The sequence below is a fragment of the Serinus canaria genome, chromosome 1 (genome assembly GCF_022539315.1).
Source record: "Serinus canaria isolate serCan28SL12 chromosome 1, serCan2020, whole genome shotgun sequence".
Lineage (NCBI taxonomy): Eukaryota > Metazoa > Chordata > Aves > Passeriformes > Fringillidae > Serinus > Serinus canaria.
Genome location: NC_066313.1, coordinates 87,558,195 through 87,577,675, shown reverse-complemented (window position 1 = coordinate 87,577,675; position 19,481 = coordinate 87,558,195). Strand labels below are relative to the sequence as shown.

General features: G+C 44.0%; 1 protein-coding gene across 4 annotated transcripts in view; it reads right to left on the bottom strand.

Moving 5' to 3' along the window:
* The window catches only part of LIMS1 (LIM zinc finger domain containing 1), a 68,245-nt gene extending 49,386 nt beyond the window's left edge, over positions 1-18,859 (bottom strand). The window contains exon 1 of one of the 4 annotated variants that reach the window (XM_050981162.1): positions 18,755-18,859. In XM_050981162.1, coding sequence (XP_050837119.1) covers positions 18,755-18,801 — 47 coding nt within the window. In that variant the 5' untranslated portion in view covers positions 18,802-18,859. Of the gene's footprint in view, positions 1-16,206; positions 16,292-17,452; positions 17,627-18,754 lie in introns of those variants that run through there. The other 3 variants (XM_050981193.1, XM_018908939.3, XM_030234894.2) reach the window with 3 other exon arrangements.
* Positions 18,860-19,481: the final 622 nt, after the last annotated feature.

Genomic DNA, 19,481 nt, shown 5'->3' with positions numbered 1-19,481 from the left:
ATGGAACCACACTTGCTACCCCTCAGCCTCAGTCACCCCACTGGCTGGCTGTGCTCCTTCCCCTTCACTTCACTTAACCGTCCTTGGTAAATGGGGCATCAGAAATAGGCATTTCACTTTAGGAGAAGAAAACAGCTCTTTTGCCTGCACTGGGAAACCAGCCAGCTCCCATTCAAATCAAAGGGAAAGGATCATGTGGATGCATTTCAATTAACTGCACTGGTGAGGCAGGCTGCAAACAGGCTTCTCTTTCAGCCAGACCCCTTCATTTATGTCTTCTCTTTGGTGGTATATTCAGCCAAATTACGTGGGGGATTCATCTCATTACACAGTGTCTGAAAGCTGGGAGGAGGCTGTATTTGCAGAGGGCTGAATTTAGCAGGACTATCCATAATCTGGTGGCAAATAAGGGGAAAAAAGAAAACTTATTTTCTGTCTGCTAGAGCTATGGTCTCCAAATTATTTTGATTGTGTATTTCCATCAGAAAAAAAATTTTAAGCTCGTATCCCCAGTACAGGTACCTTTATTTGTTTATAAATTATGTGCATACAGTTCTAACACCACACAAGGAGATGGCAGGGGTTGAAGAGCTGGTTACAGCAACTGTCATCTGCTCACTGGTATTGGCCCATTACACAGGCTCTTCTGCCAGTACCACCATCAAATACTCCAGGGCAACTTTCAGGTAGCATCAGTTTCAGGAAAGAAAAAGAAACAAAAGGAAACATAACCAAAAGAAAAACAGCACAAGGCTTCTTGAAAGCAAGACTGTGTGCCATTCTCAAGAATTTCTTTTCCCTTAAAAGTAATTTTTTAAGTTTCTGTGGACATACACCCTTCCTGAAAGAATGCAAAAAAGGAGCATTCACAGAGATTCTAAAGGCAACCTAAATATGGGTCACATATTTGTTAAGCATACAAACAATCAGGTTCAGGTAAATAATTACTATCATGGGTTACCCTTAACAACCAGAAAAAAAACCAGAGGTCTGAAGTCAGTACTAACCTGCAGTGGGTTTTTGGCACATCATTTGTGCTTCCTCTGACAATGAGCATTCTCATTTCAATTTCTATTTACTTCTAACTGCTATAAAAATAGCAAGTCATCAAGTAATGAAGTACTTCAAATACTCAGCATATAAATAAGTAAAAAGATCAACAACATAAATTTGGGGGGGTAAGGTACAGGTCATTTTTATTTGTGTGGAAAATATGGCAAGCTTAGAAGAACAAGAGCAGTAACAGAACTAGTATTACAATTATATGCTTATTTTTTTCCTTAATTAATTCCCTTATGGCAAGTTACACGCTTATATCAATGATAGCAATAGACAAGGAAAATATAAGTACTAGACAGACATTGCTTTAACCTGGAACTTCCACAGGCCCTCAAAACTTATGAAATTATTTGAAAATAGTGCTGCCATACAGCTCGAAAAAGCCTGATGCATATCTTTCAGAGTAACCCTCACCATCCTAATTTGAGCATAAGATTTAGCAGAAGAAATGAAAATCCCCAGACGCTGTGTCTGACAAAAAGTAGTGAATTCTGTGTACTAGATATTTGAAAAGAAAGAAGTTACTTGCAAAATTGACTTTCCTGCTTTCTAAGTAATACAGATCTGCAAGGATACCCAGCTATTTTGAACACAGCCCATAACAGAATTCATTCAGAACAGCAAAAAAATGCCAGCTTAAACCATCTTTATTTTACTACCATTTTTAGATCATGGTAACACCAGTAATATACAATTACTAATGTTGATGCATTAAGAAAGTATCAAATTAAATTTTAAGAAGTTTGCTTGTCTATCAGACTCCTTTTTTGGTAGCTCTGATCTGCTTCTGAAAAATGAGGCCTCAGTCCAAAATAAAGAATAAGCCTGAGGGGAAAAAAGTCTTTGAATATTACTCCAAAAAATCCAATAGTTCTTTTCACAGAAAGAAAAAGAGGAAGAAAAGCATTTTCATCTGAATGCACATATGGAAAAACAATTTACGTTCTTTCAGATTCGGGGGGGGGGCGGGGGGGGGGCGGGAAATGCAGAGGAAGTTTTAATTTAAAAAAAAAAATAAAAACCAGCCCAAGACAACCACACTCAGCAGCCCAGAGCTCGGCCATAGGAGTCCAGCTCCTCACATCCCCAGAGTATCTCACATGTGCCCTGCTCTCTGCCTCACCCCAGAGACCATCCCATCCCTGCCGTGCTGTGAAATGTGAGCAGAGATAATCAGGAACAAAGCAGAAGTTTTCTGTCATTTTTAGTTCCCCCAGGACTGTGAACATGCAACCCAGGAAGAGACAGTGGGCCAGACTGGGGCCAAAGAAACCCATTAATTAATGCTGGTGTCTGCAACAACTAGAGATTTAAACCACAAGAATTTCCACCTCGACATGAGGAATAACCTCTTTACATTGAGGGTGGCAGAGCATGGGAACAGGCTGCTCAAGGAGGTTGTCTCCCTCTCAGGAGACATTCAAAACCTATCTGGACACATTCCTGTGTCACTGCCTTTGTAGGGGGGTTGGACAAAATGATCTCCTGAGATCCCTTCCAACCTTAAGAATTCCATGATTCTGTGATTTATGGGACACGTTTATTACTAATTTTTGAGCTTTAAAATAAGGGGGGGCAGTTACAGAAATGTGAAAAGACACTACCCATGCTACTTAAAATGAAACAAAAAGAGCAAACAAACAACAACAACAACAAAAAAAGGGTGAAGACAAGAATTCAGTAAAATATGTGATGTCAGGCATGTACTCTAATTTCAAATCTTATCTTTCAGGCTGGGCCTCTGGCTGTTCTTCTGTGCCATTTCAAGTTACTTAAAACTTCTTGCAGTCATTGCAGTTGAAGCAGTTCAGATGGGATTTGCAGGGAATCTTCTTCCCACAGCAGGAAGCAAAGACAAAGGCAGCAAAGGCAGCAAAGGCAGAGACAGTTTGGGTAGAAAAAGCTGATGCAGTAAGAGAGGACTTCAGATGACGGACAGTGGGAGGGAGGGGAAGGCAATTACCATAATTGGTACTCTGGAAGCCGCAGCCCATAAAGGGAAACAATGAAGTTTCATCCTGTAAAGTCCAACATCCCACCAAGTCTGAATATGTTCCAGATTTATTAGTGGTTAAGAGCAGATGCTTAAAAGAAAGCACAGGAATTCCAGTAAATGAATTCAAGACAGTAATAAAGCCAGAGAAGATGACATACACCAGTATTATATGAAATAAAATATGTGAAATGAAAGTGAGACTCAGGAGCACCTTCAAAAAAATGGTTGGAGAAATGTTTCTGAACTTCTGCTGACATGAATGAGAACAGCTTAAGATGCTCAGTGGTTCCCAAAATAGGACTTGTAACCCAGCCTTCTCTTCCTGGGTTCATTACAAAAAACCAGCTTTTTAATTACCCAGATTTAAATAATCCTGAACTATTCTGTACCTAAGACTTGAAATTAAGTTGGATTTTCTAAAAAAAAAAAAAAAAAAAAAAAAAAAAGCTCAAAGTGGCCCAAAATCCCAAAATTCCTTTAAATTCTGTTTTTCCCATGTCTATGATTTTCAGCATATAAATGTCAAAAGCTATTAAAAATAAAATTAAAAATTAAATCAGCCCTCTGTTTTAATCACCACTGCCAGGAACCATAAAACAGCAACTATATAGTGGAAGAGGCAAAAGAGAAGACAGAGAAATGAAGATAAAATTTTCTTGTTGTCAGAACAGCCACAGGATTTCCCACTGAATTCCTTTTAGCCAGGGAAATCTTAATAAATATGTTATTTGTATGTGGATCAAGTACAATAGAAATGCATGGTTTTATTAAATTTTAAGGAATTAAGACAGGCCAGCCCTGCCAATGGCCCATACCTACCCAGAGGGAGGGATGGATGTTACTGAGGGGACTGTGCTATGCTGCCATCACCTTCCAGACAGGAGCTGGGGGACAACACCCTGCTTTTGGGCTCAGAGCAGCAGCCTCTACCCAGGGAAGAGGCTGCTTTATCTTCAAGCCAATCGTTAATGTATGCTTTGACTGCTCAAAGGAATCTTCCCAAACACAGAACAATCAATCCAATCAACCTGGAAGTGAGAGTATAAAAACAAAAGATTCATAAACCAGATACCACTAAGGAACAAAAGGGGCTGGTTTTCCCTCATAAGGTAGGAGATGGAATGATAGTTCAAGAGTACCTCATTGCTGATGCTCTTAAGAGCAAAACGTTTGGGAAAGCAAAGGCTTCCTTTGTTTTGTTTGCTGGTTGTGTGTGTTTGTTTTTAAGCTTTCTTTTTCCCAAACAAACAACAGCAACAACAAAATCTGTGCACCATTCCTGGCTTGTTCTCTGACCTTCAGCAAGTTGCCATCTCCTTAAAATCACAGTTCAGAGACACAGTTTACAGATAGCCTCTTTCACAGCTTCTTGGGTAGATTCAAACATACTGCAGCAGGATGATGCTGAGTACCAGTCCACAGAAACTTTCTTACCCTGACCAGATGTTTTAAAGAACAATTGTGGCAGGTAACCTGTCCTGCTATAAAATGTACCACCATGAAATTACCTTTACTCTTCCAACAGCTGGCATAAATTCTGTGCTGTGTGCTCTGCCCAATTAAACACAGACATCATTTGTGCCTGTGTCTGAGCATGTCTGTCCCACCAAGTGGCATCATACATAAATGTAAGCCCAACCCTAACCTGCACTTCACCTTACCAGTGAGCCCCTGAAATCTACCAACATTTTTATCTTTCAGAAAGTGGGATAGGAACCAGAGTTCTTTATAGCCCAAATGAAATCTGCCAGTACTGTTAAATGGAATGAAAGAGATCTAAAAATTCTAGCCCCTTCTAAAAATCCCATTGCAGCAGATTTTAGCAATCACTCCCTCTCCCGCCCCCCTGACTTTTGGAATGCTGCAATGGGAATGCTGCAGTGTGAAAGCAAAAGTAGTCCAATCATCTGTTTAATATTACATTTACTTGATACTACAAGGGCAGCAAATCTACTTTAACTAACATTGCCTTGCAACTATCCTTTTCAGAAATTGGCTTTTCCACAAGTGTTTATAAAGAAGATAATAAAAGATAGCTCTGAGCAGCCCAACCAGGTACTCAGGACTCAGCAGAAATCACTAGCATAAATTAATTAGAAATGCAAAAAAAAAAAAAAAAAAAAAAAAAAAAAAAAAAAAAAAAAAAAAAAACCAAAAAAAAACCCCCACCAATACTCACAGAACTCACAGAGACTATTATTTCAGCAACTTAATGGATAAATCATTACAGTTGTCCAAAATCAAATCTAGTTCATAGAGAAGAGGGGGATGATACCAAATTAACAGAAATACTATTTTTACCATTAGACCCCAAAGTGCTGTTCTTAATGTCACTGAAAAATACTTGCACAATGCCAACTAAGGCAAGAGACATTAAGCAAGCAGTATAAATTCTTAAAAACCACCTTAGAAACCACAGTGACTTAAATAGTGTCTTATATTCATCTTCCTTTTTTAACCTCTTCAGTACTGAACTGCCTGCCCACAGGTGATTCAAAGCCCCACAGCTTGTGAGACGCATCATAAGTTATTAAAATCCTCCTGACCAAGCTGATGTATAAATGTCAACTTCCCTGCTGCTCTTTTATTCATGTGTATCATTCACTAACCACTGTTACAAGGCACAGCACTTCTCCCCTGCTCCCTCTTTATTGAATGGGTGTTCTCACTTTGTCAAAATTTAACTAGTGCAGAACACCACCACACCATGGGAGTGGACCAGGAGATCCCCTGATCTCACCTCTGCCAGAGGCAGAGCCTGGCTCTTAGACAGGTCACCAGGAGCCCCACAGTCCACAGTTCCATGGACACCAACCCCATTCCAACCCCTACCCACTTGCAGCAGTAACTCCACTGCCAACCCAGAGCTCAGCTCCCTTTCAGGAACACAACTCACTTGCTGTAAAATTCACACCTCAGAGGGGTGTGACTGAGGACTCACAAAAGCCCCAGTGAACAGGAACCTCCTCCTTGCTTCCCCATCCATAACTACTTTGTTTGCACCAAAGAACATGCAGGCCACTACCAAGAGACTGCTGGGCTAAAAATGTAAATTAAATGATACCAGTTAGCAGTACACTGGGTTAATACACAACTTCGTAACACTCCACTGCATAAGACTGAAACCAAACTCATCTGGGCTCTGACCTTATGAACAAGCAGACCTGTGGTGACAGTGGCTCACTCTGCTTTTCCAATTTTTGTTTTCTTTCACACATTTACATTTGCATGGCTAGTTGCCAAACCATGCAAACACAACTGCAGCAAAAAAAAAAAAGCATCACAGAGATCTGTTGAAAAATGCTGTAAGTAAAACTACATAGTTTTATATATATATATATGTTACAATGATAATTTTTAAATTAAATTCAGGTAATTTGTATTAAAAAAAGCTGAAACAGTCTTAGTTAGTATTTATAAAAACAAGTATAAAGTATACAAAATAAGTATCAAATCCAGTGTATGACAACTTCAGCTGAAGACATTTATCTATAGGCACAAGGATGTGACACTGGCCAGGCATGGTGGTGTCACATAAGATGTTGGGCCCATCTGTGTAATAACCATCTGCTCTTCCTTAAATATGAGAAATCAGAGATTAGGAAAATATCCTCCTCTTACAAGGCTGACCTTACTGCACCATCCATACAGAGCAAATTCAGAACAGTGATGGTTTTGTCCCTATACCTCAGACAAAGCAGCAAGGTTTCAAAGCTGACAGAACCAGTTTCCAAGTATTAGCAGGTATTTTGTCTTATTTGGCCAGTGATGTTCCACTTATGGACCCTTAAGACCAAATCAAGCTCCAATAAATAGGGCAGTGGAATTTCAATTGGCTTTGAGGAAAATTGGTTAGGACTTGCTGTCTTAACTGTATTAGTTTAACACTCTAACCTCTAGAATTTGCACGTTATCAGAAACATTAAACAGTGAGAGGTCACACATACAGTCAGTTCTTCATCACTAACAATGTGCTGAAAGTAATCAAACTGGTGTAGAACTCTCCATTTATATGCATACAGTCTTGAGGAATTGTCACAAAGCTTCATTAATCTATTTCTATTGAAGTTAATAACAGACCCCTGCAGATTTGAAAGGAACTGGATTGTAAGGAGTCATGCAGGCAGTAACTATGCAGAGAGCTCTAGTGAAGCAAGCTGCAGCACCCTGGCCAGTTAGCTAGAACTGAGCTCAGTTTGGCTCTTCATAACCACTGAATAAGACAACAATCCCTGACTTCAGCAGTTTCCTCTCTTCTCCCCCTGCACACAAGTTATGAGTGCTGGTTCACAGCACAGCAGCATGCCTCTGTGATCAAGAGAAAGCCACTGCTGCAGTGCAGGTTGATGAAGCACTGAAGATGTGTGTCCTCTCTAAAAGCACACATTTTTTAGCAGAGAAAATGTGTTATTTACAGAAGCAAAGAAACAGGATACACCTGAGCTATTAGGAAATCAAACATCACAGCATGAAGGTATAAGGTAATAAAAATATAAGATAATATAAGGTATAAGGTAATAAAAAATTGATAAGATACATAAGGAAAAAAACTCTTCTGGTGCTGCGAAAAGATAGGAGAGGCAGAATTACCACCTGGTGAGGTGATCAGGAAGGCTCCCACAACTATGTTACTGCACAGGCTGCCAACTACTGCCTTGTGTTTGGATGCTTCCTGATGCTGCTACTTGCTTTCCTCAACTCCTTTGTTACTTATGTGGAGCAAACTTAGCATGTTGGCGCAGGAACCCCATGAGGATGGACATGGCAGGAAGGTCTGTAACCTCTACCACCCACTGTGCAACCATTTGGGACTCCTCCCCCAGCTGAGCTGAGCCATGCCACACCATCAGCTCCAGTACACATCATCCTAACGAGGGGCAGGTGCAAATTCCCAGCAGCCAGGACAAAAATGTCAAAAGACCATTGGTGGAGGTGACAGGCATCAAAGCACCCCTTGCCATCGTGCTTTTGGTGCCACACCATCATCTGCTGAGGTTTTAAATTTTAATTCCTGATGGTGCATTTCTTGCCTTGGAAGAAAGACTTCAGAAGAGGCACCCCTTGTTTGTTTACATGCCTGACCAGGCCACTGCTAATAGTAATTTGAAAACAACAACCTACTGCAACACCTGCTTGTAAACAATGAACAGAGTTAAGGAAAAATTAATGGCAGAATCACTTCAAAAAAAAACCAAAAAACTGTACTTTCTTCTGCTACTCTTTTTACCTGTGTGGTTGGTTTAAATATTTTATGTGCCAGATGGATGTATGTTACAAAAAAGCTTATAAAGAGAATACAGAACACACATGCACTCAATCCTCACATAAGCCACAAACTGTGAGGGTGAACCCAGGTCCTGCTAACTGAGGACATGTGTTCTGCACTTGAGTTCTTGGCTTCAATGAAATTAAAATTTAAAGTCATAACTTGACCTGAGTGAATTCAGGAATTTAACTTAAGGGCTCTGCATGAGCATGAGGACTATAGTGTCTTCAAACTAAATAAATTAATTTGATTATTTTTACTTAGATACATTTCACTGTCTATCAATTTCTGAAAAGCAAGTATCTCCTTTTAAAACATTTTTAATGTTCACTTTAGGATAAGAATACTTGAAACAAATATGATATCCTTGTCCTCCCTGACTTCTCTTAATATCATAAGAAAAAAAGCATAGGAAAAAGTTTTCAGTTAATGCAAATCTGTTAATGCCCTCTCAACACTTCCACCTGACCACCAATTCAGCACCAAAACATGAAATATTGGATACTGACAGCACCAATGCTTCTGCCTTATTAAACTTTAAGTCCACATGAACTTGATACCACAAGACCTCTGTGGTATAAAGAAAAGCATTTCTTGAATGATGGATTTCTTCACAATTAATTCAGGTAGACCCTGTCTTCCTTGCATCTCCATGACCAGCTTCAAGAACATCACCATTTAAACCATGAACACAGAGCTGATCTGTTATTCTTTCCAAGTTTGAAAAACCATTTGTCTTGGAACTAAGGCTCTGCTCATTTTGCATTTGCTTTCATGACAAAGGATTAATGATAGGTTAAAAAATCAGAACTCAGCAGCTTTTCACTATATTCCCCTCCTATTGTGGTAGGGATAGCCAGCAAATACCTGGCAATGCAAACCAAGGAAGAAACATTACTCAATATATAAGAGAAAAATCCTCTGCTGGACATTTGTACCATCAAGACCCTTCATGCCTACACAGGCTGGACACCAGAAGACAGCTTTCAGTGGTGCAGTTCCTCCTCTGGGAGAGCAGAGCCCTTCTTCCCACAAAAAACCTCCCAGGCCACATTACCACCACCTCAGCCACCCTAGTGATGGCTGTGATGGCTACAGCTGCTCTGCTGGGCACACAGTGACTGAGATCCCAGTATCCGCCCCATCCCATCAGTGAACTCTTGTGCTTGTTTTTGTGCATGCATGGAAGTAACACTGCTGCATGCTTTTAGCTGTGTGCTATTGGACTTTAAAGAAAATTCATTATTGAAATCAAGCCAGTACATAGCTAAATATTACCAAAATCAATCAGGTAAAAATCATTAAACCACTTTCACCTCAGATGGTACAAAATACTCATTATGTAATCCTGCCTTCCTTGGGAATCTGTCCTGCCTGAAACTGCCCTGAAAAGACACCAGTATCACACAATGACATTAAACTTCTTCAATGTCTCTTTCAAGTACAAGTTGACAAAGCTATTCATAAATTAATAAATAGCCCAAGGTGAGCAGAAAGATTTCTCATGAAACCTGAGCAGTAATGCAGTATTACTGTTCCTGGATCCTCTGCCATTTTATCATCCGCTAGTAATTCTCCCAAGGGTGATGTCAAGGATCCTCTTAACTGTACTGTTTGCCCACCTCTGCATGGTAATGATAAAAATATTGATTTTTACATTTGTGACTCAGATGCAATTTGACACAAGAAGTCCAACTTATTTCCCCCTTGCAGTGCATCAGCAATCACAAGCACAGAGAGCTTCACTCACATCAAAATGCAGCAGCCTCATTAACACATGACACTGGAAACAGTGCTTCATTTGCCCTGTATTTTTCAAAATGAAGGCCTGGTCCAGCAGCAGATTTTAATGCAAGTTGTGGGGGGGATAAGAGACTGGTTTGGAAGGCAGGTCTGCCTTGGGCAGGGACATGTTCACCTCGATCGGATGTGTCTGAACAGCAGCAGCTGCAGGGTGAGATTTGCTTTGGGTGTGAGCTGACACCAAGGAGAATCCCACCTCTCCTTGAGAATCCTGACACATGGAACACACCACCACCCTTGAAAATTCTCAGATCCTCTCCAGGTCCTGCTGGAGTGAAGTTTGATAATTCCTATCCTGTATGTGACAACAAGGAAAATGTGGCTTTCAGCCTTAGACAAAGTTTGGAAATTTTGACCTTCAGGCTTACACCATGTGTAGCCACCAGCAATATTCCAGCCCTCCTCCCTCACTTCATCTCACTGTAAAGCTATGGCACAACTCATCTCTCCACCACCCAAAGCTAAACCCCACATAGTGACCAGACAGCCCTGTGCCAGTGCCTGAAGACATTCAGCTTCCAGCACGGCATTAAGTGAGGCTGTACGAAGCCATTTCAGAAAGGACATCCCTTGACCAGGATGCCCATGGAGAAGGAAGCCTTTTCACTTTGAAAAGAGAGAAATTTTAACTGTGAGAAAATTTGACACGGGGATTCATCCCAGGGCTGTGAGCCCTTTAGTTCGACCCCACCCCAGACTGTCCAACCTCTGAACCTCTGTGAGTTTCTTGTTTTTTTTTTTTTTTTAATTATTTTTTTGTGAACCTGAAACAATTCTTCAATGTTTGAATGAGCAGGGAATCAGCCAAAAGAATAAGACCCACTGGCCTTTGAATTATTTCAAACACTTAACAATAAATTGCTATTCTCAGATATGATTACAGAAATCACACTTTGACACACAATAGCAAATGAGTCCACTGAAGAGGAAAAAGGAGGTAGATTTTTTTCTGGGAGATAAGTACTTTCTTAAATAACACTAACTCTGAGGATCATATTTATACAACTATTTCAACAAACAAGACTTTTGAAAGTCCGATATAATCCTCTAATGAGACAAGATCAAAGAAACTAACAGGAAGGCCAGGATGCAATCAAAATATTTGATCACTGAGCAGTTTTGTATCCAAGCCATAAACTCAAGGGCATTTCAGTGGAAGCTGTGGGAGGAGAAGCTGCTGTGAACACCTGGAGATTATGTGGTCATGGCAGATGGAGCCCCTTAGGGGAATCCTCACACCCCACTGCCATCCTTGCATAGGACACCACCAGCACCCACCATCCCCAGCTTCCCACCATTCTCAGTGCAGCTATGTTAAACAACCAAGGGTGGAAATTTTACTCGTTCTCCTAAATCCCACCACCTCCCCCGCTCAAGTTAAATATTTGGCCTTTGGTTTAAACTAAATGGATTTTTGTTTTTCCTTTCAGAGCGGTCTCACGATCTCCGTGTGACCCCAGTGGGAGGACAGAGGGAGGCAGGGAGACCCCACCGTGCACTCAGAGCACTGCCAGAGCCCAGTGAGTGTCAGCCCACTTAGTAGCAGAGATGGGTGTAATAAACTTTTAAATACTTCCTTCCCCCCTTTTTTTAAGGAAAAAAGAACAAGGAAAAAGATACTGACATTTCCTGATTTTCCTCCTCACACCTTTTTTAAAAAAATATATACTTAGCAAATATTAAACAACTACATATTTGGATGCAACTCAAGCTAAACAATAGCTTTGATAGTTTAATTTTGGCAAGAAAAAAGCAAATTTTCACTTTCTTGAAAGGCTTTACTTTAACTTTTTTGTATATTCCCTAGGTTATCAGCACATTTCCCTTTGCTTTTCTGAGAGCAATATACATGTCCTTGTAACCAGAGAAGTATGGGAAATTCTGGAAACATCCATCTGTGTATAAACACTTAAAGTTCAGACACTCTAACACAAAACAAGTACCTCTCTGAAACAAACATCTCCAGATGTTTTAACGTATTTTTATATATAGATAGATATATATATAAGATGTGAGTCAGGCACAGAAAGCCAAAAGAATGTTCTCATTTCCTGAGACTGGCTAACAAAAAAGAAAAAAATGTGAATGAAGGAACAAAGATTCAAAAGTCAGCTTTTTCTTAAAAGCAGCAGCTTTAAAATACTCCATTTCAAATCCTTTTTCATATAATCAGAATATTGCTTCTCTCTTGCAACTGCATAGACTTACAAAAGGAAGCACAGAAAGGAGAAAAAAATGTTTTCTGCGTTGTTTAAAGTACTACAGAAATGTCTCCATAGAGGAGTGCTTGTTCTTTTTTCAGTTCCAGTGAAGCTGATCGGCACCTCCCAACAAGCCCCTCTCCCACAGCCTGCCCTGTCCCCAGGACACAGTGGTTGAGAAAAAGCCAGCAGCCACATGTGCTGTGGCTGCCCCACAGCTTTGCCTCTGCATGAAGAGCTCAGCCTGCAGGAGCTCACAGATCTTGTTCCATTTTTTTTTTCCTGACAGTACAATCGGGTACAAACAGCAACCAGTTCCTCTGGGACCCAAAAGCAATGGGTGAAGAAAGCCCATGGGCATCTCCAGATCATGAAGTCTTGTCCTACCAACAAATGTCAGGTAGATTTAAACAGGCATCGAGATGTGTCACTGTTCTCTGTGCCCTTCCTTAACCCTAAACTACACATCAGGAGGGTAGGACACGAGATTTCCTTCCTCTGAATCCTTTGAAGGTGAATTTCTGCAAACCAATTCAGTGACAACTGTGACAAAACCACTGCTGGTGTGGTTTCCCTTCAGACAGAGCAGTAGGAGGGAACAGCAAGCTGCAGAGAGAACACACTCAAGTGCACTTCCCACAAGAGAAAGCAAAATTGCCTAGACAATCCTTCCACAACACCTGCAGGCAGGTAGGTGATCCTCCTTCAAGTGCAACAGAGTGTGGACTTCCAACCCCAACACCGCACCCAGGGCAGCCACAAGCAGTCCCCAGACCCAGCCCAGACCATCACCAAACACTGCTCCCTCCTTCTTCAAATCCCCAACACCTTGTCACAGAACTCCACTTTTCACACTGCTCTCTGCCAAAATGCGTATTGCCACCTTTCCCAAGTTCTTTCCCATTGACATCACTGCCACCTACAAGATCAAGGAATCGATCCAGACTGAGACAAAGTCAGTTTTAAATCTATGTATCTACCAATCTCCCTCACCAGAGGTTTTCAGCTGGCTCAGGTCCCTGGTGCTGGCACAAGAAATGCCGGGGGATAGGAATGTGTGGGTCACCCCAGGCAGCTGTAGCACAACCACATGCTTAATTAAAACATCTCTGTAACCATCACTGCCCATGGGAAGAGCAGCTGCCCTGGCATGGCCCATAGATGATCTGTCCTGAATCATAACACTGGCCAGAGCTGGGTCTGGGAGATGGCCATTGCCAAGTGAATCTCAGCCTACTTACAGCAGACCCCAGCAAAAATAAGTTACTTAATACAGCACAAGTCCATCTCTCTGCCATGAAACACAAGTCTGTCCTGCTACCAACACAGTTCAGAAGAGAACATATGCAAAGCTCAGCAATATGTGCCTATTTGCAAGCATTTCCTCATGAAAACCAGAGAGTTTTGCAAGCAGAGGCTGCTGTGCCAATTCAGCCTGGAATCCACAGGGGCCGCCTTCCCCCAGCAGTGCTGGTGGCAGCCCCTGCTTCCCTGCCTGCCAAGAGTATTCTGCATTCCCAAATCAGAGGTGGAGTGTGCCAGGAGACACCAGAGGAGGGCTCAGGGATGCTGTGGTTCTGCGAGGCAGGAGGCAGAACCACAGCATCCCCAACCAGTTCATTGCCTCAGCCAGGCAGCACCCAGCCCTGGTGGGGATGGCCAGGCCCCCACAAAAGAGTCCTTGCAAATTATCAAGGTCCCTTTTTTCCCCTCCCAGAGTGGATTTGAAACTAATTCTCTTCGTGGTTCCCTCTCCCCACATCAATCCCACAGCTGCTGAATGTCAATGTGGGGCCTGGACTGAAGCCAGTTTGCCATGTTGTTGCCTCCCAAATATTTGCAGGCATTACTGCATTGCTTTGCTGTGGTCTTTCCCAGTGCCCCCATCTACAATAAAACAACATATTAATACAGAAAACTCTTTTAATTTTGAGCACAGCAGCTACTCCATGCTGCTCTGGCCACCCAGGAAATGTTCATAAAGTCATTACAATGCCTTAGCTCCCCAGACAATCCACATCAACTCCCCACCCATGCTGCAAGAAATATCCCCCCCCCGGTTTTAACTCTACTCTTTACACCAGTTTAGATTTCACTCAGACAACACCCACCAGTGCATTCTCAGTTCTTCAAACTATTTAATGCAAACAGTGTTTGAAACAACCTTAAATCCACATGATTAAAGACCCACCTTCTCACTGAATTCTACAGAAGTGGCTGGTGAGGTTTTCTAATAAATCAAAAAGCGGTGAAAAGAAGGATCATCCAAGCTGGAATTCAAGAACTTCTTATTTAACACATAAAGAAAAGCAATCAATATGAAAAATGCAGAGCATAAAACCTTCTCCTGGGTGCCAACCATGTTGTAATGTTATTTTTCATGCACTATAGGGTGCTCCAGACTATGCCATTTTGGCAGAGGAACAGGCTGCAGAGGAGGTCCACTTTGTCCATAGTTTGTCATTGGCCACACTATCAGCTTCTGGCATCCTGCATTTTGCTGACAGCCTCCAGATGCTGAGACAAATTCACCAAACTGTTTGACATAAAGAGTTGCTATGGTACACAAAACCATAGTAATTACGAGGAAATTACAGTATCCTGACCTTCCCCCCCCCCCCCCCCGCTTCTATCTGCTTAAAAAACAGAGGTCAGCATTTTCATAAAGACACACACACCACAGGAAGGAAAATGCCAAAATAATTGCAAAGAAGCATCCTAATTGGAAAAAAAATATTAACCCCAGGGCACAGTCCCCTGCTACATTTTCCCTAATTGTCAGACTGAGTTAGGACCTTTCACCCTTTCTGCCCCAAGAGCAGCACTTCTGCACAGGCTGTTAAGGGTGACGTGCTCTGTAGCACATCCCAGCACGACAGGAACAGCAGACCACGTACATGGCTGCTTGGTTCACACTAGGCATAGCTTAGACAAGGGAAGGCTTTGGCTATGAAAATGTGACTGTCAGTTTCATTTTCCCTGTCATCAGCACTCCCCATCATGGAAAAGCCTGACGTGAGTAATTTCCCCACTGACTATCAAGCTGCTTTTAGCACAGCTAATAATTAAAGCTTCCCTATATTGAAAAGTCATAAGAGATTGCATTATGCTATAGAATGAAAAACTTTTGAACTGGGCTTCAGAGGAGAACAAAGCATAGACAAATCAGGATGTGTAACCTAACACACAACATGAAGCCACAATTGCAGGAGCTGAAAAGATTGCCTTAAGTGTTCCAATAATAAATATTTCACTGCAACTTGACAAAGAATTTGTTAACTGTGCAAACCACCCTCTGTATATTGCAGACCATTAATGGTTCCCCTTCAGTAACCGTATGGAGCAAGTTCTAAGGAAAAGACCTGTGCACTACAACTGAGACCAAACTGCAGCACCACATTTAGCTTCTTATTTAGAATCCCCTATGAGAGCCAGCAACACCATGAAGTGCCCCCTTTTTCAGCTTCACAGTCCATAGTGGAATAAGAACTGTAAATCCAATGAGTCTGGACTAGTTTTTCAAGTGCAGTTATACTTGGAGTGGAAGACCTGGCTTTTTCCAGTATTTTGCTGCATGCTGGCCTGTAATTCTTGCTACAAAGAAAAACTCTGTTTGTTCTAGGAGCTACAAAAGCTAAAGATAATAATGGCTCTGAACAGAGAAGCTAATGTTTTTCTCAGAACCACATATGAAACTTATTCCAATGATAACACATCAAGATGAGTTCAGCACAACCAGCTGAAAAAGCTGCCTACAACATCCAGAGGACATTTATAAAGCAAGCAGGCATTGCCACGAGCTATCAGCTCAAGCAGCACATCAAGCAATCCTGAACAGCCCACCACTACACAGCATCAACCCTCTGCACATCCCTCCTTACCCACATCCCTCTCTTCCACGACAGAGTCTGGTCTCCCAGTGTGATTCTGAGTGAGAAAGCTGTGCCTCAGTAAGGACTGTTCAAGTGACAGCACCAGCCTCCAAGTTCCTCTAGTTGCAAAACAAAAGCCACATGAGTGACTCAAGTTCAAAAAGCGTCCATAAAACAAAGGGGGAGGGAAAAAAAAGTTAAAAAGAAGACTATTTCCTTGGGCATACCTGCTGACCAGATGTCTGCTGCTTTTCTGTGTACCAAATCTAGAGAGACCTCAGTTCATTCTTTCCTTTTTTGTTTTCTTCACCAAAACTCAGATCACTTAAACTCTCTAAATCAGACCCAAAAGTCAAGATACAAAACCCCTTGGGAATTTCAGCTCGTGGAGGCCTTTGAGATCACATTACATTTTGTCAAAAAGTAGGTTTGTATGAGATAGTCACATTTTTATTGGGTTTTTTAAACCCAAAGAATCAAAACAAGAAAACACACCAATTTTTAATTTTCCTTCTTGTATTTTACAAAATCAAAATACATCTTCCAAGAGCCCTACCCTTTTGTTTTGACTTTAGAGGACTGGAATAGTCTATAGAAAACCCCCTCTGAAGGAGCTGACTCCACAGCCTCTTGCCACTGTGCCACCCCACCAGATGAGCAGCCCTGCTGTCCTGGCTGGCACCTCCATCTGCTCCCTCAAGCCAAGCTTCAGTGACAAGTGAACCCCAGAGCACCTCCACTTCCCAAACACAGCACAGCCCCTTGTCCCCCATACAACCATTCACCCTAAAAGAATGGTGAGAGGAACAGACAAAGGCAGCCAGTTTAGCCAAGGGGCCCCACATCCAGCCTTTACTGGGCAAACAGTTTTTATTTGGGGCACACCAGCAGCAGCAGGACTCCAGGCTGACTCCCAGCCACGGGAGGATTTGCTTGGCCAGGAGGCAGCATGATTGCTCCTGCTGCTGTGAAAGGATGCTTGAGCCACCAGCTATACCCTGGATGGCTCTGCTGCCACCAGGGTTTCCCAGGAAGAGCTGGCCAGCCGCATGCTGCTGCAGGTAACCTCCCTGCTTCTCCATCTCTGCAAGTTTCTGCAAGCGGGGGCTCTAGTCTGACTTTGTCCCAAAATCCCTCACTGTGCCAGGGGTGTAGCTTAGCTCATATCCTCGGAAGCGTGTACCAGCAGGGCAGCTGGCCCACTCCCTGACAACTTCAGCAGAACAGATGCCAAATATGCAATTGCTCTGTTTACCTGGCCAAAGAGGCGGCTCAGCCGGAGCACCTGCGTGGGGCTGAAAGACACAGAGCTCCGCGCAGTCGCGACCGACTGACGCTGGCGGCACAAATACTGACAGCTCGGCCACTTTCAGGAATGCAGAAAGAATCCTGGCCTGGAAGCATCTACCACCCACCATGAAAGCGAGTGGCTGCTGGAACATTTGAAGAAAAAACAGTTACCCGCAATACATATGGACACCTGAATCACATTATCATGTTTTTCTAAGCATGTGGCTGCACTGCAACTGGAGCAAAAACTGGTCAAGGCTGGTGAGATCCTGCCCAGGACATCAGAGCACTGACCCTGGGAGCAAAGCTAGCTGACCTTGCCCAGGATGGCATCTCTGTAGCCCAAACTCAGCCTGACTTGGCGATTGCCACAGCTTTCTTCCAAAGGTATGGCGGAGAGCTGAAGGAGCCTGCAGGAGAAGTCGGGTGCAGGAAAGATAAGGCAGTCTTTAGACAGGCTAAAGTTTGTATGCCAGCAGCCGTCCTGTACCTGCAGTCCAAGTCAGCTACAATATCAGTCTTTTTCCTTCCCTCAGCTCCAGGTTTTGACCTATTAGCACAACAGTTTGCCAAGTGCTTTAATTAGGGCCATTTCTTCCCAAGAAACAACTGCACAGGGCGAAGCTTTGAAACGCTGAGCAAATGAGCAGAGCAGCCTTTGCTTTCGGTAGCCCACCCCATTAACCCGTCCCCAAGATAGGACTGCTCGCTAATTATGGGATATGCATAAAACATCACGAATCTCACCACATCCACACCCGAGGTTATTTAGTATGATGCTTTTAATAGAGCCACCACCCGCCCAGGACATTTTAATGCACTAGGCATCAGACAGCGCTCACGCCGCTCCCGGGACGTGCGAGCCCCAGCTCTGGGTGTTTTTCCCGATCGCTGCAACAAGGGCACAGGGCCCGCCCCAGCGCTCCGAGCGAGCGCCGAACGCCGAGGAGGGGATTGCGGAGAGAAGGGATTCCTGCAGTGCCCCTCGCTGCGGCTCCCGCGGCTGCCGGGACGGGGAAAAGTTTCCCCGTGGAACGCACACTTCACAGGGGGAGCCGCAGCGACAACCTGCACGGCTGCAGGCGCCCCGTGCCCTCGGCGGGACCCCAGCCCGACCCCGGCGGCGCCCGCGGGAGCAGCGGGAAAGCGCCTCGCTCGGGCAGCAGCCGGTGACAGCGGCCCGGCCGAGACAAAGCGCCGCCCTCGGCAGCCGCCCGCCGCGGGAGGCGGGACGGGACGGCGCGGGCGGCCCCTGCGCCTCTCCTACCTGTTACCGTTGATCCCCGCCGCCGCTGCCGCCGCCACCCCCAGCATCCCGGCGGCCGCCGCTCCCGCCGCTCCCGCCAAGCGCTCCCCACCGGCGGCGGGCGGGGCCTCGCCGGGCCGCGGTAATGGCGCTGGGCGGCCCCGCCGGCACCGCCCGCCGCCGGGGGGCGCGCTCCGCCCGCGCCGCGCCCCGCCCGCTGCGCCCCCGCGCGGGGAAAGAGGGCAGCGCCGCAGGGAGGTGGGATCGCACCGCTCCCGGCCGGGAAAGAGGGCAGGCACCGCCGGGAGGTGGGCTCTCCCTGCCCTGCACGAGAAGCGGACGGGAGTCACTGCCCAGAGTTGAAGTCCCCCTTCCCCATGTGCTTCCCGCTGGGCCCGCGGGAGGGGTCGTCCGCTCTGTCAGCCCTGCGGGAGATGCGGCGGCCGGAGCGCCCCGCAGAGTTATGTGAAATTGGTGCCTTGCCTCCTGGGAGAGGCTGCGGCTGGTTTCGTGTTTTTCGGCTTTTTTTTTTTTTTTTTTTTTTTTTCAGAACCAAAAATTGCTGTCAAGACAATTCCAAGTATTTTCACTGTTTCCTACACTGGGTAGCGCAGGATAGTTTGTAGCAAGAAAGATTCGCCACACCTTGGGGAGCCAAATACGCGTAGGTGAGTTTTGCTGGAGCCAGAGTCCGGTTTAAATTATTTAAGCGTGTAACAGCATTAATAAGCAACGGTGTGGGGAAAGA